The 24,865-nt window shown below is 41.7% G+C and overlaps 1 protein-coding gene and 1 long non-coding RNA gene across 34 annotated transcripts in view; one reads left to right on the top strand and one right to left on the bottom strand.

Moving 5' to 3' along the window:
* ABLIM1 (actin binding LIM protein 1) overlaps window positions 1-7,455 on the top strand; it is a 200,102-nt gene extending 192,647 nt beyond the window's left edge. For 17 of the 33 annotated variants that reach the window (XM_081912191.1, XM_081912183.1, XM_081912182.1 and 14 more), the window contains 5 exons: window positions 1,571-1,662; window positions 1,757-1,853; window positions 4,045-4,109; window positions 5,629-5,689; window positions 6,220-7,455. In XM_081912191.1, coding sequence (XP_081768317.1) covers window positions 1,571-1,662; window positions 1,757-1,853; window positions 4,045-4,109; window positions 5,629-5,689; window positions 6,220-6,257 — 353 coding nt within the window. In that variant the 3' untranslated portion in view covers window positions 6,258-7,455. Of the gene's footprint in view, window positions 1-1,567; window positions 1,663-1,756; window positions 1,854-4,044; window positions 4,110-5,628; window positions 5,690-6,219 lie in introns of all 33 variants that reach the window. The other 16 variants (XM_081912184.1, XM_081912195.1, XM_081912171.1 and 13 more) reach the window with 1 other exon arrangement.
* The window catches only part of LOC309370430, a 28,353-nt gene continuing 5,348 nt past the window's right edge, over window positions 1,861-24,865 (bottom strand). The window contains exons 2-3 of the long non-coding RNA XR_014168558.1: window positions 16,405-16,633; window positions 1,861-2,272 (exon numbers count right to left, since the gene is read on the bottom strand). This is a non-coding gene — a long non-coding RNA (uncharacterized lncRNA). The remainder of the gene's footprint in view (window positions 2,273-16,404; window positions 16,634-24,865) is intronic.

The raw sequence follows: 24,865 nt of genomic DNA, 5'->3' as shown, positions 1-24,865 counted from the left end.
CCATAATCATAATGTTATTTATCTTAAATGTAGTTCTTCTAATTGGCAGAGTGCTTTACACAACAGCCTTGTAAGCTGGGTCAATATTATGTATGTTTCACAGAAGAAGAAAAACTTCATAGCACAGTCTTAGCCGTTCTGCTCAGAAATAAGTCCCACTGAGTTCAGTGAGACTTAAACCCAAGTGAATGTGTATATGATTACAGCCTGAAATAATGTCCAGGGTTTCTAGATTCAAGACCAAATGTTTATCCAACCACTATTCTTGATTATTTCTTAGATCTTTTAAAAACTTTAAAAAAGTCCTTCACCATTGATTCAGGGCTTTTGTTGTTTTCTTGCAATAGTATATTATATACCTCTCTTGGTGAACCTGTGGAGAGTGCAAGAGAGAGAGAGAAAAAGAAATTCTAAAACTTTAGCTATGCCTACCTCGTACATAGAGTTGTGGGAATAAAATGCAGAGGGGAACAACCATGTACCCCACTTTGAGCTCAGTGGAGGAAAGGTGGGTTATAAATGTAATAATAACAACATATATCACTAAAAACATGGGCCAAATCTCAGCTTCCCATTGGTAACTGGAAATGGAGTTGCTCAAATATTTCATCCTAAAGCTTTTATTAAATGGGCCCACCTAATTCCCAAGTTCTTTATGATATTATTCCCTGTAGTTACAACTGACAAAGTTTTAATTTACTTAATGGAGTCGGACATAGAAGGTCTTTTATTAAATGGGCCCACCTAATTCCCAAGTTCTTTATGATATTATTCCCTGTAGTTACAACTGACAAAGTTTTAATTTACTTAATGGAGTCGGACTTTAGAAAGTGGAAGTCCCCTTATATAAGCATAAGGGCTATTTTGAACATAGCGCAAGACGCTTATTGTGAGAGCTGAAATCCAATGGTACACTTCTGTAACACAAGTTTTTGCTCAAACTTCAAGATGCTTGCTTATGCAAGTCCAAGTTGTGCAAAATCTTCCTCTAGCTATTGTATGAAAGTTTTGGGGACAGAATTTTGCCAGAACTTTTTCTACTGGTGCCTCAGGATCCAGCCCACAATGCGTACGAGATTCACTTATCACTTGAAAAAATTAGCTAAAACGTGCAAAATTACTATTTAGAAAATTGAAGCCCTGGGCCAAATTAGCTCTACCATGGCCTCTCAAATAGGAACACGAAGGAGAAAGATACAAGCAATGGTTGTATCGATGGGACTTTACCAAATATCTATTTTCAGGAGTTTGGCTGTCGGCACTCAGTTTTCCTCTATATGGCCCTCTAGTAATATGAGTGAAACCACAGTATTTACAGTATATGTCACACTTAGGAGGTAACAAAAATTTGGGTTCTACACAGAAGGCGTTAAACTGGAGATAAGTATATCATGACTACTTCTGAAACAAAATTGATAGAACGTCTGGCTATGTGTTTAGTGGAGTTTAGTTTTGTTATTCAGCAAGCAAATTTTATTTGGCAGGCCTAAGGAGACATGGGTAATGGTTGTCAATCCTTGTGTACAGTTGTGCAAGAAGCTCTCTTTGTGCTGTGGTTTTGTGGAAGTAGGTTCTGACATGCGCCGCAGATCCACTGGCAGAGATGAAGATCTTGAGGAGCTTCAGAGACGTCGGCAGCTACAGGAGGAACAACTGATGAAGGTGGTTATGATATTGATGTAAATAACTCATCCGTGCCAATTGAACTGGATGTTTTCAATAGCTTACGTACAATTTTTAATTCCCATTTTTGCAGCTCAACTCAGGTCTGGGACAATTGATATTAAAAGAAGAAATGGAGAAGGAAAGGTCTTCACTTCCCAGCAGCCGTTATGACTCTCCAGTTAATTCATGTAAGCGAAAAGCATACATGGGTGGTCTATGGGAAATGATGGATTAGGCTGCCTAAAATAAAACCAGTTTTTTCATCTATTCTATTGCTGGTTCTGCAAAAAGATGTTGATCAGTGCCGCACATGTGAAGCTGTTTTTATCACTCCTGTGTTCACTGTCTGCCATTTTATCGCTGGCTGTTTTTCACAATACATTCTCAGAATGCCTTGTGCAAGAATTGAGGTTTCCCGTTTCCAGATCCTTGGCACATCTTAAATAAATCAAATGAGGAAATGGCTGGGGAGTAAATATATTCCCAGATTGCAGAGGAAATATAATGATGTTGTTTGAAAGCCTGCTGATCCATGAGATCAGAATTTTTATGAACAGTACGAAAATTGTTGGTGCTGATTTCTTGGGAAAGCTTCCTTTGCTTTGGTCTGTAAAGAAACAGAAAAATATTGGCAGTATGTTGCTTACTCCAATTAATCTTCAACTAGTTCTCAAATTAGAAAAAAAATGATGTGGTTGGCAGTAACTTAAACAAGTTTTTAAAAAATAGCCTTGTATAGAGCCTGAAGTTTAATGACTAATTCAGATTATTCTTTTTTTTAAAAAAAACCCTCATTTGCATCAAGATTTAAAAAGCAACAGCATTTAGAAAACAAATACCGAGTTGCACATTTTACAACAAGCATCTTTTATGAGATTACGATTGCTCACTTGCCTAAATGAATAACATATAAAATGTAGATTACTGCTGAGGTCACGGCAATATTAGTGTTCCTGAAAAGCCAACAAGCTAGGTCAGGAAATCATGTTTAAAAAGTGGCATACACCTTGTTGATATTTATGCTTCTCATAGCCTTTTAGCCTTTCCCACATTGGGAGAGGAAATCAGCATTGCCTCAGGGAGCAGGGCAGCACATTCCAAAGTGCTGGATCATAGAAAACGGAATCACTGGCTCACCAGACAGGTCGTATGGGCAAACTATGATACATTCCAGAGAAAAGACTGCATTTTATAATTACTGCTTAACCGTTTGTTTATAGGAGGATGTATATGATTCTGTATAATTGGATTGTATGTCCTTCGTGCACTTTTCAAAACTCTAAGATGGAAGTACTTGTGACAAAAGCACAACTGCTTACCTAGTAATGGTAAAAGGTAAAGGACCCCTGGATGGTTAGATTCAGTCAAAGGCGACTGTGGGGTTTTGGCACTCATCTTGCTTTTAGGCTGGGGGAGTTGGCATTTGTCCACAGACAGCTATCCGGGTCATGTGGCCAGCATGACTAAACCACTTCTGGTGCAACGGAACACCGTGACAGAAGCCAGAGTGCACGGAAACGCCATTTCCCTTCCCACCACAGTGGTACTTATTTATCTACTTGCACTGGCGTGCTTTCGAACTACTAGGTTGGCAGGAGCTGGGACAGAGCAACAGGAACTCACCCCAATGCGGGTGGCACTGTGGTCTAAACCACTGAGCCTTTTGTGCTTACCTACTAACTGGGCTAAAAAAGAAGTGCATTTTAAGCAACATAGAGGATTGTATACCCCAATCATTTTGAAGAGAAACAGGACAGGAGGCTTTGTGACCCCTGAAAATGGCTTTCCTTAAGACAGAAATGTAAGCAGGTGGGGGTGAGTGGGCTAATAAAAGCTGTTTGACCCCGAGTCTCCTCCTATGTTCTCTGCGCGGAACGTGTCTGCGCAAGTAAGGGGAAGGCAGGGGCGTCCCAGCGCTCTCTCCACTAGTTTCGGGGGAAGGGTCTCGGAGCCCTGTCACCCATTCCTCTATCTCCCTCTCTTCTCTATGGGTGTTATGCTGAAATCCTTCCCCCCTGCTCGTCCCCTCTCCGGCATCGCTGGGTAGCCCTGCCTCCGTTTCTTGCTCTGATGGCACTTCCCTGACAATCACCTTCCAACTTCTAGAAGATGAGCAGCAGGGAACATTTTATAGCCCATGCAGCACCCCTGCACGTTTCAGAATGCTGAACCTCCACCCTCCTAAACTAAATTCAATATTATAAGGCCAAGTTTGCTTCAAACTTATAATTTCAAGATTCCTTTTGGAGAAAATCTTGTGGGTTCTTTTAACTGATTTCTAAAATGTTCTGACTTTGACTTTTTGAATGTGTGTGCTATTGTTTCTGTCCTAACATAAATTGTTACGTTTTTAATATTTCTTCTCCCTTTTCTGTTTAGCTCCACATGCAGCTGCTTCCAAAACCTCTTCCCTTCCTGGCTATGGAAGAAATGGACTTCATAGGGTAAACAGTCAACATTTATTATAAGACAGGGTCATATGTGTCGTTATTCTGTTAGGAATTTCATGGAGTCTCTACATGGTATTGATTGAAAGTAGGTGGCCCTAAAACCCTTTATCTGTTCTGGAGTTCAGGAAATGCAAGTGATTATAGATTCACGTAGCTTCCCAAGTATTGCTCTCTCAATGCATTCAAACAAGGATAGATACATTCAGAGTACTGTATGCCATATTTCTGAACCATCCTAAAATAGTTGAAGGCATCAGATACAACTGGACTTTAGTTAACACTACATTATCTCTCCATTTCTGAAAATCCTTAAAATAACAATGTAGCACAAAAGGAACACAAAGGGAATTCTTATGCAGTGGTGCAATATTAGAAACCGATGTACAGTGGAACCTCGGTTGTTGAATATAATCCATTCCAGAAGACCGTTCGACTTCTGAAACGTTTGACAACCGAGGTGCAAAGGGAGAATTTCAATTTCAGTGGTGAAAATTGAAAAACACACCACGGAAGCCATTCAACTTCCGAGACATGTTCGAAAACGGAAGCAATCACTTCTGGGTTTTCAGCATTTGAAAACTGAAATGTTTGGCTTCCAAGACGCTCGAAAACTGAGGTTCCACTGTATATTCTTCATGTATCTTAAGCAATACATCAGATGATATTTGATTCAACATTTTGGGGGGAATTCCATCCCCAAACTTTTAAAATATAATTCAGAAAAACCTAATGCCGCCAGTTGGATATCAATAATTTGATGCCTGAGTTTGTTTCTTTTCCTCTTCCCTCCCATCACTTTATATTCTGTGCTGTGTTGTAAGCCTGAGTGCAAGCACTCTGCTATTTTTATTGATTTGTAAGCTGCTGTGGAAGCTTTTCTGGCTGAAGAATGGGTTGTACATGCTTTGAGGGGAAAATCAGGCCTGGCCCAAGATACTTCAGCATTTGAGGTAAAGACCTAATGAATCCAGAATTGCTCCCCTGGCAGCAAAAGTACAATGATCAATTGCTGACTACTCCATACCCTTTAGGTAAAGGTAAGGGGACCCCTGACCGTTAGGTCCAGTTGTGACCGACTCTGGGGTTGCAGCGCTCATGTCGCTTTACTAGCCGAGGGAGCCGGCGTACAGCTTCCAGGTCAGGTGGCCAGCATGACTAAGCCACTTCTGGCGAACCAGAGCAGCACACAGAAACGCTGTTTACCTTCCCACCAGAGCGGTACCTATTTATCTAATTGCACTGTGACGTGCTTTCGAAATGCTAGGTTAGCAGGAGTAGGGACCGAGCAACGGGAGCTCACTGTGGGTTTTCACCTCTTTGGGATCTTTGCTACTTCTCCCCGCTCATTCAAGTGTTTCCTGTTTCACAGACCCAATGCTTCAGTACAGTCATCTCTTCCCCACTACCCTATTTTCTCTTCTTCTGTGGTCTGTTTTTATGTGCATATGCTGCATATTTTTGACACCTCCAGATCAACAATGTGGTTGACGTGTCCATTTGTGTCTTCTTCTAGCCGGTCTCTACAGACTTTGGTCAGTACAACAGCTATGGTGATGTGAGCAGCGCTGCTCGAGGTAACACGATGAGAAATATGGTTTTCTTTTGTGTGCTGCTATATCTGTAACCCATACGCTTGGGTTTTTGTGGCCTGCTTTTGTGGTTAGTCTAGTCTCATAGCAGACTGGTGAGCACCTTACTTATCCCTGCAATGTACACATTTTTGTTCTTGCAAATGAATCTGGTTCTTCAGCACTGAGAACAAGTTAAAATAAAGAGGGGAATGTGTACATTAAAACCGCATTTTATTTTATGCATATGGATCTGTATTTTTGTCTGCTTGGTTCTGATCATTTAGTTCGGTATTTCCCAAACTTGGGTCTCCAGCTATTTTTTCAACTACAGTTCTCATCATCCCTGAACTGCTAGGGATGAACTAACTAGGGATGATGGGAGTTATAGTCCAAAAAAGCTGGAGACCCAGGTTTGGGAAACATTTAGTTGATTCCTGCAAGTTAGGAGCTTGGGGGTTAAATGAAACACATATTGTTTGGCATCCTAATCCTGATGCTGTTTCTCTCCCCACCCCATCCCCATCCCTTTTCAGATTTTCAGGTACAGTACAGATTTTCTTCCATCAAGTAACCAAGTATCTAACCAACTTCATCGACAATTCATCCACTATGTGACTCAAGTCTGAATTTCCGCTACAGGGAAGAGTTTCTTAGCACATGTTTATCTGCATGTTTCATTTCTAACCAATGATGTAAACTTATATCACTGTGGAAAAGGGCACAGCTAACACAATACCTTGCATAGGCCAGTTTTGTGACTTGCTTGGTAAGCTTTTGGAAGACTGACCTGAAAGCCACCTGTGGCAGTTGTTTCTCCATCAGGTTTCTCCTGATCTCTCTGGTTCCAAACAAGGGAGGTCCAGACAATAACTCTCCTCTTTCTGAAGCCATACCATCTTCCTATTTTCCACATACGATTCCCTGACCTTTCCTCCTTTGTATGTGGTTGTGGGCATGGAAGAAATAGCCAGCAAATGACCTCATATAACACTGACAGGAAGATCCATTGATTGACCAATAAAAAGAGTTGTTGTTTCTTCTAAACGCCAGCCCTAACTCTAAATTCTATGTAAAATTCTTATGAAGAGATGATCTGGACAGAATCTTTATTGCATATTATGCTATTAATGTGGAAAGTCTTTTCCAGCCTGGGATAGGTAGGAACTTGCCATTTTACTGGGCAGATTTTTTTACAACAGAGCAAAAACGTCAGAGTAAAGTATAGCTGGAAAAGTAACATAGAAGATGACAAGTCAGTTCTGTGAGACAATATTGCCCGTCATTCCTCTTCCTCCCCTACAAACTGATTTATTAATACCAGATACTGGGGGGAAATGCTGCTGCCTGCTAGCCCTGTTTATAAGCTTCCCAGAGGCATCTAGCTAGCCACTCTTGGAAACAGAATGCTGGATCTGATGGATCTTTGGTCTGATCCAATAGGTCAGTTCTTTGGTCCTTAGAACCAGAAAGATTCTCTTAACTTGCTACTTAATCTTTACTACTGGGAATGCTTTTGTTGGACACCATAGAAACCAGATTGTTAACTTGCTTAAGGAGTACGTAATCATAGTATTCCATTGGCTGATGTAAAAATCTAACATGGGATCATAGTATAAATTCATGTCCATATTCACCTTGAATGCCTTTACCCTTTCTATGTGTGTGTGCATGTAACCTGTGTGTCTGATGTTTACCTATATCTGATACAGTCCCTCCCAGATGGTCATGTCCCCGGAATGCGAATGGACCGAGGAGTGTCTATGCCTAACATGTTGGAACCAAAGGCAAGTGTAGACATTATTCACTTTCCTTCAAGACAGTGATGGTTTGCCTATGAAATGGTGGTAGTTTGTGCTTGTAGCCCTGTGGTCTGTCCCCCTCACCCCCAAAAATGTTGCTCCTTATGTGCCAGCCCTATCTTGCTTTGGACTGTAGGACATATGTCATTGATGTATACAGGGCAAGAGCAGCTAATATTTCATGGGGAATAGACAGCAGCGTTCAGTAAAACTTGAAACTGGTAAGCTTTCAGCGCCAAGCTTCTGACAGCCACTGTAATAAGAACCCACAGGGCACAGTCTGTAACTGAGCAGTGGTGCCCGCTAAACACCCCTTTCAGCAGGGAGCCACATCTTTACCTACCCCACCTCCAGTGCTTTTTTTCAAGAAAAATAGGTGCTGGAACTCACCATGAAGTTGTTACAGTAAGTAACCAGGTGACTCAAGGCAGCCCTAAACAGATGCCGGCTTGATAGAAGCCATGTTCACCGCCTGCAGAGGTGCTAAAAAAAACCGACAGCAAACTGTCTCCCTAGCTAGTCTGGGCATTTCCCCTCGTTCTGGTGCAGGTCAAATAAATGCACCACCACTTTCCTCGTTTTCTTATATTCAGGCCCTCGCACAATTACACATAGGTGCAACGGTAGAGACCTGGCAGCAAAGCTTAAAACCTGCTGCTGCTACACAAGGGGTTGATTGAAGAAAAGGAACTACGAATTGGCCCCACCCCATAGCCTGACCAGTCACAGCTAGGAGCAACTCGGAGCTAGGTGGAGTTATGGATCTTAAGAAAAAGTGTAGACTCACACATGTTGGACAGCTTCCATTTTGACATGAAATGTTCATTTTGGGCTTTTCAGAAGTATGTAGAGGCAAGAGGTGAGTGGGGAGATCTGCGTTCTGGCACACTCCTGCTGAAAAAAAGCACTGCACACCACTGATGTCATGTGTGACATGAGGTTAGAGCAGGTGGAAAGCCTTGCAGCAGGACCCCATGCTGAACCTGATTAGGCCCACAGGTCATAAATTCCTCACCACTGTCATAATAGTTGATCTTTAAAACTATAGGGCTGTATCCAATGAACTTGTCCCACCAGCACAAGAATGTATGCTTGTGCAACATAACTTTCCGCCTCTCCTTGCCTGGTGCTCCCTAAATCTCTTCTAGTGGATTCCTCAACTCTCCAAAGCAGATTTGGGGAGGCCATATATGGGAAGTTTATGGGAGATGGGAAGTTTAGCATAAATCCTTGTACTGACGAGAAGCGTTAGCTTGATGCCAACCATGAAAGCAACCAACCTGAGAATTTTGCCCAATTTTGGACTCAAAATATTTTTAAGAGCACTACTCTGTGGTTTTGTAAAATATAAGAATATGATTAATGACTTCAAAGTTCTCAGCAAAGTTTGTGGAATTTTGGCTAATTTTGTTACAATAATGTATGTTAGTTTTATGTTGCATTGTATAGCATTAAAAAAATGTATTTAAAGTTATATAGTAAAGTGAATTGTATAATTGTCATATTCCACTACCAATTCTCTTCCAAGCTGTATATAAAGTACACATCATTTAAATAATTACAATAAACTAAGTGGTATATGTTTGATGACTTTATCTTCTTTATTGTACTTCTGAAATCTTCATTAGGTGTTGCAGCTGATAAAACAACTAGCAGTCTCAATTAGGTCCCACCATTTTACTGACAGTTTTAAAAAATTGACAAAAGTCTCTTACTACCTTCAAGGAGAGGAAAATTGGGCCCCTATCATTGGCATATTCAGCCAGTAGCTCAGATAAAGAACTCCTGTTTAGATATCTTGATAGAGCTAGAAAGGACTAGAAGTTTCATTTCCTCCTACTGTTACACCATATTCCGCATTATGGAAAACCTGATTGACATTTGCTCCAATTCAGCAGTAAAGAGTAGGTTTTCCTAGGGGAAAGCATTGGAACAAGCAGAAGTGTCGACAAAACAATCCCTTTATTATGCTGTGGTGACTGGTGTCCATTGGGGGTTAGAAGGGTAGAAAGGGAGTCAATGGTAGATAGAGCTAGAGCCAATGACAAGCAGAGCCAATTCTAGTTTTGTCCCTATACCTGTTTGCCCTACACGTTCAAAACTCAAACTAAGGAGGAGGAAGGTGATAGCCAGTATATTAGTTGTAAGTAAGAAGGCAGGCAAGTTGGGGCTGACTGGGGGCAGACTGAGGTTGGTGGGACAGTGATCCATTTAGCAGAATAGACCAACCTCTACTGCATGGAGCTGGGATAGGTCAGTTGGTAGAGCACAAGACTCTTAATCATGGGTTTGAGCTCCATGATTGGCAAAGGATTCCTGCATTGCAGGGGGTTCAAATAGATGACCCTCATGGTCTCTTTCAACACCACAGTTCTATAATTCTATGTCTAGTATAAGAGAAACATGTCCACCATTACTATCTTCTAATCAAGAAACACCTATTAAATTGCTTAGTAAATTCCACAACACAGAAAACCACTGAATCAGCAGAACAAGTTAGGTAGCTAGCTATGGTGGATATGTGAAAAATCAGCTTCAACTGGACTGGACAAGGGTGGAAGAAAAGACACATGATTGAGATACTTGTTCAGACCTAACGATTGTACCTTCATTAATGAAGTAGTTATTTTTCATGTGAACAAACCAAAATGGGCAATGTCCCCATCAAGGATAATCCAGAAAATGAAATGGGATTATATGCAGAATCCACATATATTTTTAGTATGATGTTGTACAAAAATGAACTCCTATAGACATCCTGCTAAGTATGATTTATTTATTTTTTAAGGAACAAAGGATTCAAGGAAACAGTGCACATTACACTCAAATACTTAAGGCAGCCTTTTAGCAAAGTTGAAGCTGTCTGCCAACAGTGACTGCATTCTGCTTGTGAGCTTAATGGTGTCTTTTTGGGGTGCTCTAAATCTACATAAATGCTTCTTGTATACCATTAACAGATATTCCCCTATGAACTGCTCATGGTGTCCAACAGAGGGCGAAGTAAAATTCTACGAGAAGTGGATAGAACCAGGCTGGAGGTAAGAGAATATCAGATTCCCCAAACAGATGCTTGGGCTAATGGTTTTAAAAGGATACAAGTCTCTTGTTTAAACATTTGGACTGATAGCTGCCCTTTTCCTTGTCTTCCTTCAGCGTCACTTAGCACCTGAGGTTTTCCAAGAAATATTCGGCATGACGATACAGGAATTTGATAAATTACCTCTCTGGAGACGCAATGACATGAAGAAGAAAGCCAAACTCTTCTGAATCCCATTCTCTCCTTTGGAGGGGAGAAAATACCACATATAGGATAATGTATCATACTTAAGTTCAAACGCTTTTTGGAGAGCAACCACGAGAGACAGAGAGAGAGAGGAAATGGGGGTTAAAGGGAAAATCTGAGAAAGGCACCTATATATTCCTTGCAGTTGTACAAGGGCCTTTCAAGCTTGCCAGAGAGTTGTGACCCAAAAATGTTGACATTCTAAATCTCAGCAGTGGTCTTTATGCATTATAAAGTTTTTACATGGCATCAATACATAATGTGGAGCTGCTCTGCCCTCCCTCATTTCCCTTCACTTTTATTTAAAGGTCAAGGGGCAATGCTGATAGAGCCAGGAAGTGCCAATAGGATGCCAACCCACAATTACGTCGTCATGGTTTCTCCAAGGAATGAATGACTATATTCTGTAGCTAACGAAGGAATCCTGTGTAATATATTTATCCTTTGGGCACAGCCATTACAATTAATTGGCCTTGCCTTCAAATGGCCTATTATTGTTGCAGTGCCCATCAGCAAAGCAGGCCACTGAGCCAGAGTTCTGCTGCATACCAGCCAAATTCTTTGCAAGGAAACTCCCAGCTTGCACTTGCGCACATCTGCTAGGAATCTTAAGAACAAATTATCTTATTTCATTGTCAAGTCTTCTCTCCTCCCTTTGTCCGGCTTTAAGCGAGTTTGCTAAGTGTTAACAAGAGGAGCAAGCCAAAAATGAAAGAGTTGGTTTTCTCGTTCTGTGTTAAGAAAAGTATTTCCAAAGTGAAATACAGGTGTAGGCTTAATTCAGATGCTACTTGTGCCATGTGGCAATCCATGGGGCATGGGCTAGCCACATGCTGCTTTGGTAATGTTTCTAAAGGACTAGTATGTGGGCTCTTGCAATTATGTCGTTGCTTCCCATGCTGTCACCACCTGTTATGATGTCTAGCAGATGGGAAATAATCACATCATCCCTGCAAAGATGGCTCAACCCTGCAAACATCAATAGTGTGGGAAGGGACCTGACTACACCAAAGCAAGTTCCATCCCATTACCAAAGGAACGACTGAATCGGGGCTACTGTCGCCTATACCAGCATACATCCATTGGCGTGCTGTACAGCTGAACTCCAGAATGTCTGTGACAAAAAAATGGTATTTAATCCACTTTGTAGAAGAGATGCTAAGAAACAAGACACCTCCTGGAAATTTTGCTGCTAAAAAATGACAGATCAGCCACTTTCTTGGATGCTTTGATGACACAGCACACTATCAAGTTAAGTAATGGCCTGATTTGCATATCATGCTAAGCCAAATCATGGCTTAGTCAGTGCAACTGTACATGTTCCCAGAGAGGAGACCGTAGTGACTTTGCTCCTCCCTGGTCCTTGTACTGCTGTGCTAAGCTAAACCTTGCCTTGGGTCATCTGAACCCAGGCTCGAGGTTTAGCTCTCCTGAGTAAACCATGAATCATAGGGCAAATCTTGGTTGCAACTTCTGGTTAAGTCTGGAGTGAGCTAAACCACAAGCCTGGGTTCAGACGACCCAGTGAGCCATGCCTTTGCTTAGCACAGTGTCGCATGGCAGCAGGACCATGAAGAAGTGAAGCACTCCTGGAGCCCATGCATTTGGCTTAGCATGACATAGGAACCAGGTCAGTATTTGATTTGGTTTTATTCAGGCAACTACAGGCTCACCCATAGTTAGAGCGCTTGGGTTTTCTTTTTTTGTAATATTTCAAAGCTGCAGCCTAGGCTATTTGCTTTATTTATCCTCAGTGCCTAGAAGAAGGAACGCCTAAGACAGTTTCTGAATTCAGTGATGCTCCCTCATCTACATGCAGTCCTGAGCATTGTGTGAAGTGGCCCCCATCTAGCAGAACTGCTTAGAGGGCTGTGCATATTCTGTTCATTTCAGAACAGTTAATAACATATGTTCACAGACTCCAGAGCTGTTTCTTGCCAACAGTAGGATGCACTTGATACGTTTATCTTTTACTTGGAGTGGTGATTGTTGCCGTTTTCACTGTTGTTTTCAATAGAAATTTGACACTAGCATGTCACTTACAGGGAAATACTATGCATGTTTACTCAGAAGTAAAGCCCACTGTCTTCAATGAGACTTCCTTCTGTTCAAGCATGTATAGGATGGCAGCCCCTGAAGGATGCCTTTGAGGGGCAGGACATTCAGGACTTCCTGCTCTTAAATTTAAGAGCTCAGCAGAGAGAACCGTTTGCCAAAAGGCGTTATCATAGAAGCGCTTGATAGGTTGGTCATCCAAGCCCATAAAGAGGATCTTTCATGCATCATATATTGATTTGTAGAAGAACATGTGGTAAAATGCAAGCACATGTCTTTTGTGAAAGTCTGGTCAAGTGGTGAAAATAAACTTACCACATGTCTACACCATAATTCTGGGAAGCAGAGTGAGCGGTAACATTTTCACCACCACACTGATGACCAGCTTATGAAGTGGCTCCCTGGTAAAGTCATATGCCAGATCCTTTATCAGTTAGCAGGAGGAGAGTGCTGGCAGCAGAATAATAAGGACCCCAGCTCTGCAGGGGAGGTTAGCCATGTTTTGTGGAAACCTAAACATCTCACCCACTAAAATCTGTCACATATCCCACATGATGTTGTAGCAGCATTAGGATGCTCCAATAAACTTTCAATCCGTATTAGCATTATTGTAACACTTTCCATCATTATATTGTGTTGACTCATTAGTTCAAACTCCCTGCCATTTACAATCAAAAGAACATTCTGGATTAATGGCCTGCAATAGGCCACACTGTTCAGTGGAGGAAAAAATGGCTATTTGTACCAAGATCAGACAATGGTTTGGAAGCTAATCTATAAAGGAATATATGGGCTGGCTGTTCTATGCCTTATTCCTAGGCATGCTATTGTCACTGCCACAACATCCAACAGCTCAGTGATTTGGCTTTGCACTTCTCTTCATGCTACCGCTTTCCAGCCTATGACCTCTGGAGATACATTTCTCTCTGTCTCACAGAAAGGGGCACAGATAGTATTTCCCGAATGCAGTGAAACAAATTAACCAATTCCAGTCCCACCAGCTGATTTCAGCACTCTACACATTTTCTATACTGCCAAGCATGGCATCACTTCCCAGTTGGCTCAAATGCTGAGCAGATGTCCCTCAGCTCAGCGATTAAGAGAAGCTAAAAGTGTGGGTGAACCACTTGTTGCATGGTTTCTACTTGGAAAATATCTCATGTGCCCTCTAAACATGTGGGGAACCAATATTCTGTAGGCTCCAGCCACACAGAAGAATGCCATGTCCTAACACAGCGAGAGCTTCCTGTTGGTGCTTAACTAAGGAGATTTTTCTCTATCCCCGCCCTTCTCTCACACATTTCTACTTCCTGATCCCAAATCCCATCTACTGTAAAGAATGCAACATTTTAGTTGACATTATTTTCCAAATATGACAGTTTCTTCCTAATAAGAGACTGTAGCAATAAGTAAACAAACAAATTATTTTTTTCAGGTGTTGCTTTCCCAACAGTTCCATGAGGGGGGGGGAAGCAATGCTAGTTGAATTTCTGCCTGAAATATAGCTGCCCCCCAAAGTGGCAAATCTACAGAGGCCCTTCTTGAATTTCTGCCTTTGAAAAGGTGGCCAAATAAGCATAGTTTAACCCCAAATCATGACATAAGAAAATAATGTGGGTGTCAGGTAATTTTGTGAATTTCTTCTTTGTGCAAAATGCTTTCTAATGGGGCAGGCGAGTGGAATCATTATTACATCTTGAAGATGTTCACCCATGTGTCAGAATGATAACACTGCATAAGTTGGATCATTATTTTCTAGGGACTTCCTTCCAAACCCATGAACATTAACAGGAGGTTTGGTAATTAACTTCAGCAACCTGGTGGTGTTCAGCAGTATAAATCAGTGGCAAATTCATGCTGCTCTTTGCTCCCAGGCCTGGTTCTTCAAGGGTAACAAATACTACTTTGCATTGCCTGTTTTCCAAACTAATCTGTCATTGAAGCAACTGGCACAATTGAGGTCTGATGTAAATCCCATGGAATTTGATGGAAAGAGTCAGTTAGGCTATTTCTCAGCCAGCAAGGTCAGTAAAGAACCTTTATCAACTGTTGTGTATTCCCATGACAACACTTTGTATTGTTAATGACATCATTTGGTGCAAAATAGTAAAAGTTGCTGACAACCCTTGTAGTGAGGGAGCCTTATTAATATTCTGTAGGAAGATCACTTTAATGAGATATATTTTGCACCACTTTGATAAGTTTTAACTGCAAGGTTTTTAATTACATGTTTCTTCCCTTTCCTGGGCAGCCAATTTCCAGAATGCAACCAAGTAGCCTTTTTCAGATTATTTCCGTTAAGTTTGTTTGTTCTTCCTCCTTTGTTGTAGGACAGCTCTGATTTGGAGCCTCTGTTTAAGAAAAAAAAAATCACCAATACCTATCTATACTGTTAAGTCTGCTTCTTCTGCAAAACGAAACATTGGCCGTCATTGCTGTTCATCTCACCCAACCACCCCACTATAATCTACATCACTGTTGTACTCAAACCAAGTAAACAAATAAAGTTTTGAACTTTATTCTTATTGTGCTCTTTGGATATTTTGTTTCATGTATTTAGTTGTGTCATGTTCACCCTTTCAAAACCTTGATATAAAACAGATTTTGCACTGATGGCAGATGATGTACTTTGGGACAAAGGGTTGCTTTTTATCAAATGTTTACAGGAAGAGAGAGGGCATTTTGGGAGTGGGACAGTCCTTGGTAAAGAGAGGCCCTTCATGGCTACAAGCATTAGGGAAAGTCACTCAGAGGGCACATTTAGGAAAAGAGGAGTTAAATTGCTTTGGAACATGTGGGGCTGAGTCCCAAAGCTGAAAGCCCATCATCCAGATCTCACTGGGCCCCCAGTTTGGCAGTCAAATGGTGTCCATAAATCAATGTGAGGGAATTGGCTCCTCCTGATATGGGATACGTGGTAAATATTATTCTTGTTCTGCTTCTGTGGTAGCTCATTACAGTGGCAGGAGGAACAACTTTTTACAGCCCTGTTATTTGCCAATTATAGAGGCAGCTGAGACTTAGTGGCCCTCTTTTGTGTTATCAGTTGATGAGAGGGACATACAGTGATACCTCGGGTTAAGTACTTAATTCGTTCTGGAGGTCTGTTCTTAACCTGAAACTGTTCTTAACCTGAAGCACCACTTTAGCTAATGGGGCCTCCTGCTGCCGCTGCACGATTTCTGTTCTCATCCTGAAGCAAAGTTCTTAACCTGAAGCACTATTTCTGGGTTAGCGGAGTCTGTAACCTGAAGCATATGTAACCTGAAGCGTATGTAACCCAAGGTACCACTGTACTTGCTACTATAACAAGGGGCAATGTTTGCCCACACCCCACAGCTCTGGGGACTTTGGTCTCATAACAACACTGAGGCCGGTTAGGCTTTGGTATAGTAACCCAGTCAGTGTCATCATCTACTAGGGATTTGAACCTGGGCCTTCCCAGTCCTATTCTGCCATGGCCTCAACTTTGACATTAGAGTCAGAAGAGAATCAGCCTGCCACATGCAGGGCTTGTCCACCATCCACCAAGTTCCAGATACTGAAGCTGAGCCAAAACCCTTTGAGAACCTTCCACATACCTCTCTTTCCTCTGTGTCTGCCCAATGGCAAGAGGCTGTAGGAGGGAGAAGCTCCAGCTATCATTCCACAGATTGGTCCTTTAAGAATTCACACTCTTCAGGCAGCGAGTAGAGCCTGGGAGGGACAGAATGGATGGCGGGAACTCATAAGGCCCCAGTTCACCTTTAGGCTTTGATGAAGCAAGTTGCTCACTAGAAGCATCCAAGGTGCCACCTGCCTCATGGGCATCTGTCAAGGATAAATGAGAACACAGGTCAGCACTCAAGCAACACTACATGTAACATTCTTCATGTTGAAGGGCAATAAAGAATCAAATGCTTTAAAACTGCCTGCCTCCTTGTGTGTATGACTTGGGGTGGGATGGAGGTTGGCCTGTTTTCTACCCCTCCAGATCCTCATTTCTTTTTGAAATCCTTTCCATTCCCTTCTACTCTTGTTTTTCACTCCTTCCCCAACTGGTGTGTTGCATTTAAAATCAATACCATTATCCAGTAAAAATACTGCAACTGATGAAGAATAGTGATCCATTTTTTAAAAAATTCAAGCTACTATATATACTTCTGGGATCCAAATTTAATTACACAGCAGCATTATACTGCTTGCCTATGCCTACTCCACAAGATTGCCTTCCCAGAGCTCACACTGCTGTGGCTTGCAAGGATTAAGTGTGTCAAGTGAGTGTGGATGACCCACTTTCTGCAAAATAGCCAACATCTCCTTTAGCGTGTGATTGGACATTTCCTGTGCATGTTCTCAGGTTGCAACAGGCAGAAAACCCTTTCTACTGCCACAGGTCTCCCATAATAGCTAGAGAATATGAAACCTGCAATTTGTAGATAGGTAGCTTCATTGGAAACCTAACAGTAGAGCAAGGGATGTGAATGAGCAAGTCATAATGCAAGTCACAGTAGAGGGGTTAATGCAGTGGCCGTCAAACCTTTCAGATCAGTAGTCGTATTTAGAATTTTGAGAAGGTGCAGTGAATCACAAAATGGCTGCCATGGAAAGGAGCATGGGAAAGCACAAAAACAACACGGCTAGCATGGGGACAGCATAAAGTGTTACCTCAGGTTAAGTACTTAATTCGTTCCGGAGGTCTGTTCTTAACCTGAAACTGTTCTTAACCTGAAGCACCACTATAGCTAATGGAGCCTCCTGCTGCCGCTGCGCAATTTCTGTTCTCATCCTGAAGCAAAGTTCTTAACCTGAAGCACTATTTCTGGGTTAGCGGAGTCTGTAACCTGAAGCGTATGTAACCCGAGGTACCACTGTAATGCAAAATTAAAGAGGATACAGCCCTTGTTGCTTACTCAACCCCACCTCAGACAACCTTGGGCTTACCATGGAAGTTAACTATGTCCTGCTGTTCCCTGAGTGTGGAGATTGCACAATATTGATCACACACACATATACACTGTTGCTGTAGGAGCATTTCCCACTTCCAAGAAAAATATACAAGGTGCCACACCATATTCTCTTCATGCACACACTCACTGCACATCTCCATTGCCCAAGTGCGTATCTCCCTGTTACAGACCACAGTTACAGATAGATAGCCGTGTTGGTCTGCCATAGTCAAAACAAAAAAAAATTCTTTCCAGCAGCACCTTAAAGACCAACTAAGTTAGTTCTTGGTATGAGCTTGCGTGTGCATGCACACTTCTTCAGATACCAATTGAGTATCTGGTTAAGTATCAGGTTAAGATACAGACCACATTCATTCACCTCTTTTCTCACACACACCTTTCTCTTGATACAGGAATTGGGGGGGTTTAAGGGGAGGCACAGCAGGCAAATTTCTCACAAAAATTGAGAACAATTGTGTCTGTACATCTGGCCTCATATCTCTGGTTCTTAAAATGCCAGAAATTGTTTGAAAAAGAGTGCTTGGGTATCAGAGGATCAAGGTTCATGCTCAGGGCATGAAATAATGCCTTGGTGGATGCCAGGTTGATAAGCCTTGCATTAATGTATTTTTTAAAACTCCCTTGCAGCAGCAGTTGCTGATGCAGTCTGTTCTGGAAGACTAAAACAAGGGTTGTTGATGCTGCAGAGGTAGAAGCTGCAGAACAAAGAGGAGTGAGACAGGCATAATATGGATAAAATTTACAGTGCTCTGAATCATTGTTCCATTCTGGAAATAATGCAAAGCTGTTAAACAAAACAGTAATGTTAACAAGTGTTTCTTAAAGCTAAAGTCACACGTGTGCCCGAAATTCATACTACACAGACCAAATATTCATTTTTCTCCCTTGCTCTGCACCATACATTATAGATAAGTTGGAGGCTCCAAAGCATTCCAAGAAATAGGGTTGCCATATTTTTAAAAGCAGGACACATTTGCAGACTTCTACCTTTAGTTATGGATCACTATGACAGCTCTACCCATGAAAAAAAGAGGATGTGTCCTGGGAACGAGGACATATGGCAACCCTAATGTGTCAATTCTTTGAATGTCCAGTAAGTGGCTCTGATGATTAAACTATGGCTTTCCCAACCTGGAGGAAGTAGGACCAGGATGAATGCTGTGCAACAGACATGGATGGCTGGAAGCGGGCAGAGCTGCGCTCACCACCCTACTTTAAAAGTGCGTTGCCACAGAAAAAGCTGCTCATCTGGCCTTTTCTTTGTAAGCATCAGCAAACACCAGCAACTGCATATGCAGCCTGCTTTGAGGGTTTGTGGGCTCAAAAGGCACATCTCACAGGTACTTAGGATGTGCATACCCAGGAAAAAAGAACAATAATGGTGCTTTGAGCCTGTGTGTCTGTTGTTGAAGGGCTGGCTGCAGACTGGAACCACAAGAGATGTTGGCAACACAAACAGAAGCACTAATTAAAGAGGAAAGAACGAAGCCTTGATGAATCCCTTGCAGATCATAATGGCAAACTCAGCCAATATGCTCAGAGGGAATTTGTATCTGAATCTAGGACAAGTGTGGGCAGGAAGTAGATCTATTTATTGGTAGACTGATGGCCGATTTTCAGTAGACCAGCGAGAGTTTCTGACTCTTGCTGCCATAAAAACAGCAGTGAAACGTTTCTCCTTAAATTCAGCTGTTAGAATCTCTGTTCTGTGCTAACTCACATGTAGGTTTATACTTGCACATACAGTTCGTTCCCGGTAATAACTCAAGGGATGTTGTCTTAGCTCTGTAACTGGCTTAGCTCTGCACACACAGCCTGGACTGGGATTTGGGGGTTGGGAGAGAGAGTAGATCCCACATGCCTTAAGTTAGTCCATGTCTGGGCTAGGATCCCTATTTTTAAGTGAAATATTCAGTTTCTGTTCTTCAACTCATGTTTAGGCTTCCCCATTTTGTCTGTGACACTATTTTGGCCAAGTGAAGCCCACCTGCCCCATCTGTTTTCATCTGAGAGGCAGCTAAAGATGCAGCTGGGCCAACAGTGGGCTTTGCAGGTACCATCTATCAGGTGACTAGCAGTGCCTGCAAACCACATACAGTCACCAGGATGTTTGAAAAGGCATTAGACTTTATCATTGGTACAAATCAGCTTGGTTGTCGGCACTTGCAAAGTGCTGTGCCTTCGCTCACCAGGTTTGATTTCAAACACATGGGCAAATGAAAACCTGATGCCATTGTGGCTTAAGGTGGCATGCGCCACCATGCCAAACTAGCAGTGTCACAACTCACATCTAAAACATATCAGTGATCTGCAAAACTTAACAACTGAATTTCAGAATAAACGTCCAATTTGAAAGTTTCAACCCCAAAGTTGCTTCATATTTGAGAAACTTGATAATTCTCCTATTCATTATAAACAACATTTGCCACCACGTGAAGAAGCAGTTTGTTCATTTACTATTAACCCTCACAATGGGGCTTCAAATCCTTCTCTCTTGGCATTCTTCAATATCAGAATTTACTAGCAGACTTTTAATCCCATTTAAACAAAAAACAAAACAAAAAACCCTTCAAACTCTAAAAGCCTCATTTTATTTCCTGTTTCCCTGATACTAAAATAATTCTGAGTTTCTGACCCCTGAGTAATGATGAAGGAATGCACTACGTTCCCCAACCCAGCAAGGCAGCTGGTAAAGTGAATCTTCACAGCATGTTAAAAATACAGATAACAGTGCCAAAAACTAGATCTGATTGAAACACAGTCAAATGTCAGCACTAATTTGCTGTTAAATATATATGGCTCCTTGGGACCACTTCCTTTAGGAACTACAACATAAGACTTCAAGTGTCATCCCCCCCTCCTTTACCACATCTGTTTAAAAAATTGTTTCCTCCAAAGCAAGGGGAGAAATCTGAAACAAAAATGTTATTTACATATACACCAATATACTTGTTTGTTATCTTTGCTTGTGCTTTTAATGGTTTGAAGCTGTAACTAAATAAGACTTCAGTCCTGTCTTTTGTAGAAGGACCTTGGTAGCATGTCCTGATTGGGTTCCGTAGCTTGGATAAAGGGAAAGTGTCATGAATTGTTCAAGAGGGTGCCTTTTTCAAAAAAAATCATTTACAGATTATGATTTTTATTTTTAAGGGCCCAGGAGTTCAGCAAAGTCAAGAGCCTATATCAGCTTTAAACAGCCACTATGCTGCCATAGTCTTCCGATTTTGTATTAAGGATTTTAAGCTGCAAGAGGTCCTGCAGTCACAACCCAAATGAGCCCAATGTTTCTTAGGACCGCCATATGTCCTTTTTTTCCAGGACACGTCCTTTTTTTCAGGGGTATGTAAAATGAGAGTCATCATAACGATCCATAGTTAAAAGCAGAAGTTGGCAAATGTGTCCTCTTTTTTTGTTTGCAACCCTAGTTTCCTGCATGAGTTTGAGCCCCCATCCTGCTATATGATTCTATGAATTATGGCATAATGCACTGCAAAGTAGCCTACCTTGCAGGTGTAAACATACCGTAATCAAAATGCCAGAAATGGCTGCAGACATAATACAAGGAAGAACAAAACAAAAAAATTTCCTTCCAGTAGCACCTTAAAGACCAACTAAGTTAGTTCTTGGTATGAGCTTTCGTGTGCATGCACACTTCTTCAGATACACACAAGGAAGAACAAGATATGAATTCATAAAAGCATTTTGGTGACCAAAGGAGATGTGTAAACTATTAAGAAATAACAAAACGGTACGGAGTCAGCATACATAGCAAATCAAAAACTCTTGGGTTACGTTTGCTGGGTTAAGGTTACTGACAAAAATCATAAAATACATACACACAACCCTAATTATAATAAATATAGTTCTTTTCCTGGGATTTTTAATATAACTGAGAAAATGAACACACAGCTGAGCAACTTGTGACCACTAGTGTTAAAAATGTTAACATTTATTGTGGAAGCCTTTTTTTGTGGAACCTAGAATCCCGGCAGGCATGGTAAATACAGTGGACCTTGATTAAAGGAATGCCATGCATTGGCCAGTTGTTGTGAACCCAAAGCTGCAGGCAAGCTTATAATCCTAAACTGTTTTCAAGACAGCTAGTGAATGAATCATTATTGGAAATTGCTTCTTTGGTGGCGTTAATACCCCAATTAAATGTTAAGTGGCTGCCAGGAGAAATCTCTGTGGCATTCTGGTAAGTGCTTAGTCCCAATTATCACCTTGTGGGGAGCAGGACAAGCAGCCAGGCTGCAGTTAGATAACCCAGAAGCCTTTGGGGGAGTGGCTGATGTAAATGCACAAAGTGCTGCAGTATGTACATCAGAACAGGGATGGAGAACCTTTTTGCAAAGTGAGGGCCACATTCCCTTGTGGGCAACCTTTTGGGAGCCACATGCCTGTGGTGGGAGGGGACAGAGGAAAAAGCAGACAAGTCTCAGAAATAAAAGGGTAACAGATAGGACTCTCTGCTTTGTACATTTTCTGCCATGCAAAGGTCAGTGGTTTCTGCATATGCACCCATCTCCAACCTTCATTCAGATAAACCTTTGCTTTAAAACTTCCAAGAATGGAGAGTTCACGACCTCTAAAACCTTACACCTCAAGAGGCTTTTATTGTTGCCTGGTTTCTGTGCTTAGATCACAGCTTTCAGTTTAATTATTGCAATGTTTTTAATGTGTTATCTGCTCTGTATGCACTTTTTAAATTTGTGGCTGTGTTTTTAGATAGCTCATTTATGTCAAGGATGCTTGCTACCTCCTTTTATCCGTTGTTGGCTTGCATTATTGCTATTATTGTCATTCTGTATATATATTTTAATTTAAAAAACTTTAACACACGGTGAACATTCTAATGGAACGGGAGGGCATAAATGACTGAAATAAATGAATTTTGAAGGCACAGCTTGAAAAGCAGTAGTTATGTGGATATCTAGAATTTGTTAAGGCTCTTTTGCACAGAGGGGTCACAAACCAACACTAAGTTAAACGGGTTTAAGGTCATTGAATCCACAGGCTTAAGCAGGCTTAACTCCATGTTGGATTGGGGCCAATGTGTCTGTTCTGCTCCTGCAGAACCGAAATACCCTCACAGCAGGATGTTAGGTCAGATACAATTTTTTTTTAAAGTCCTACATAAAGTTCTAATTGTGTCAGAGAACAGTATTTCCAGTCATCCATCTTCCTATCAAACCAGTGAATTTCAACTGTTTCATCCCCACTGGAAGTTTCCCTCTTCTTTTGAACTTTTATTTATATTCTCTCAGTTGCTTCATGCGCATAGATCAGACCCCTTCAAAAAAGTCATTTGAATTACAGTGATTTTTTTCCAAGTAGGGAAGCAACTATCTCAACTTCTCTTTTTTTAAAAAAGGAAAAAAGTAAACAATAGTAACTTCAGTTAGAGATATGCAGAATGTGACCTATTTCCACAAAATGCATAGTGATGCTAGCAGACAGCAGTGGAATTTGTTAGGCCGCCTGGGAAAATAAGGCTTGAAATGTTCTTGTTTACAAAGCTGACTTCTCATCTCACATAAAAATCAGCAGAAGTGGAAAGGGGGGGGGGGCAAGGAGGATGGGAGAGAGAAACCATTCACAATAGATGTGTCAACCAGAAGCTATTCCCACTTGTCTTGTTTGTGTTGAAGTCTGTGACAGAATATTTTTTTATCCATTATTTTTTCAATGATATGTCGACATAAATTCAGTTTCATGCTATACGTTTATGTGAGAAATTCTGCAGCTCCATATGCAGCTGCAATTTGAAGAACTGCAGAAGGCTATTGACTTTGGCTGCACTGAAGTGCACTGTGTCTAAGGAAAAAGCCAAGGCCCAAAACTTTATCTCTGGGAATATTCCAGAAAAAACACCCGTTCGTCAGCTCAGAACTGGTATGGGAGAGCAGATTCTGTAAAACGGAGAGTGATGCTCCCAATCTGGCTGGGGCCTGAAAGGCTCTCATGAGAATTCTACAAATTTGGGCTTCCCTTTTTTAAAAAGTAAAGACACAACCCCATCGAAAAGGAAAGTATCTTCATGAACGGACAGGGAGCACTAAAGGATAGCAGGGAGTGGAACCATTGCCCACCCTTCTCTAGTTTTGCTTGAGTAAGATTACCACACCTATTCCACTAACTTGCATTCCCCGATTTATACAAAATCATGGATTTTATTTAGCAGGTTCTCAAATGAACTTATTTTGGCTGGTACACTATTATCATAAAAGAAATGGACGTCACAACACTTGCACGCTTGTGGACCAATTGCAAAAGCTGTCCAATTTGGGGGAAGGGCGATTTTTATTGTAACCATGTAGCACATGGGTGGGAAACCTCAGACCTAGGGGCCAAAAGTCCCCTGGAAACTCTCCCAAGCCACTCCCTTCACGGGCTGTGCTTCACACCCCCAGTATTTTGCCTGACCGGAATGTTTCATTGAACTATTATGATGTCTCTTGTTTGTCTGAATGAAGGACAGTGAGGGAACTGTATGTGCTGAAACTGGCCTACTGCACAAGGGAAAATTAAGTCAATGCTCTGCCTACCACTGGCATGTGGCCCTCAGAAGCTTTCCTCGAAGGGAAAATGGCTCTCTAGCTGAAAAACATTCCCCACTCATGATGTGGCATCACATGTTCATCATATTGGCACAGCTGTGTTGATAACTATGTCAAAATATTCCATCCAGGATGAAGCCTTGGGCCCAGAAAAACAGCTAAGACCACCTCTAAAAACAAACCAAATAAATCTACCTGCCCTCGAGAAACCCTCACCAGAATCCCAGCCCAGAGTCACTTGTGTTTCCTGGTCCCATTTCAACATTAGTCCCATTTAAGTCCTCCATCCAACACTGCCTGGTCCAACTTCCTCCTTTTGTCCCTTGGCGCTCTCCCTATCAACACTTATCTGACAGGCTCCTAGTCACTTCCTGGAATGATTTGAGTTGTCTGGTTTTGAAGCTAAGCACCATTTATCTCATGGGAAAAGATGGGAGCATTTTTACTAGGGCAGCCTTACCCTGTGGCAAGGTGAGTCAGATGCCGCCAGTGCTGAGTTTCAGGTGCAATGAAGACTAGAAGGCTTTATCTGG

The sequence above is a fragment of the Podarcis melisellensis genome, assembly GCF_964234715.1.
Source record: "Podarcis melisellensis genome assembly, chromosome: 5".
Lineage (NCBI taxonomy): Eukaryota > Metazoa > Chordata > Lepidosauria > Squamata > Lacertidae > Podarcis > Podarcis melisellensis.
The sequence above is the reverse complement of the archived record's forward strand: the minus strand, read 5'-3'. Positions and strand labels throughout refer to the sequence as shown.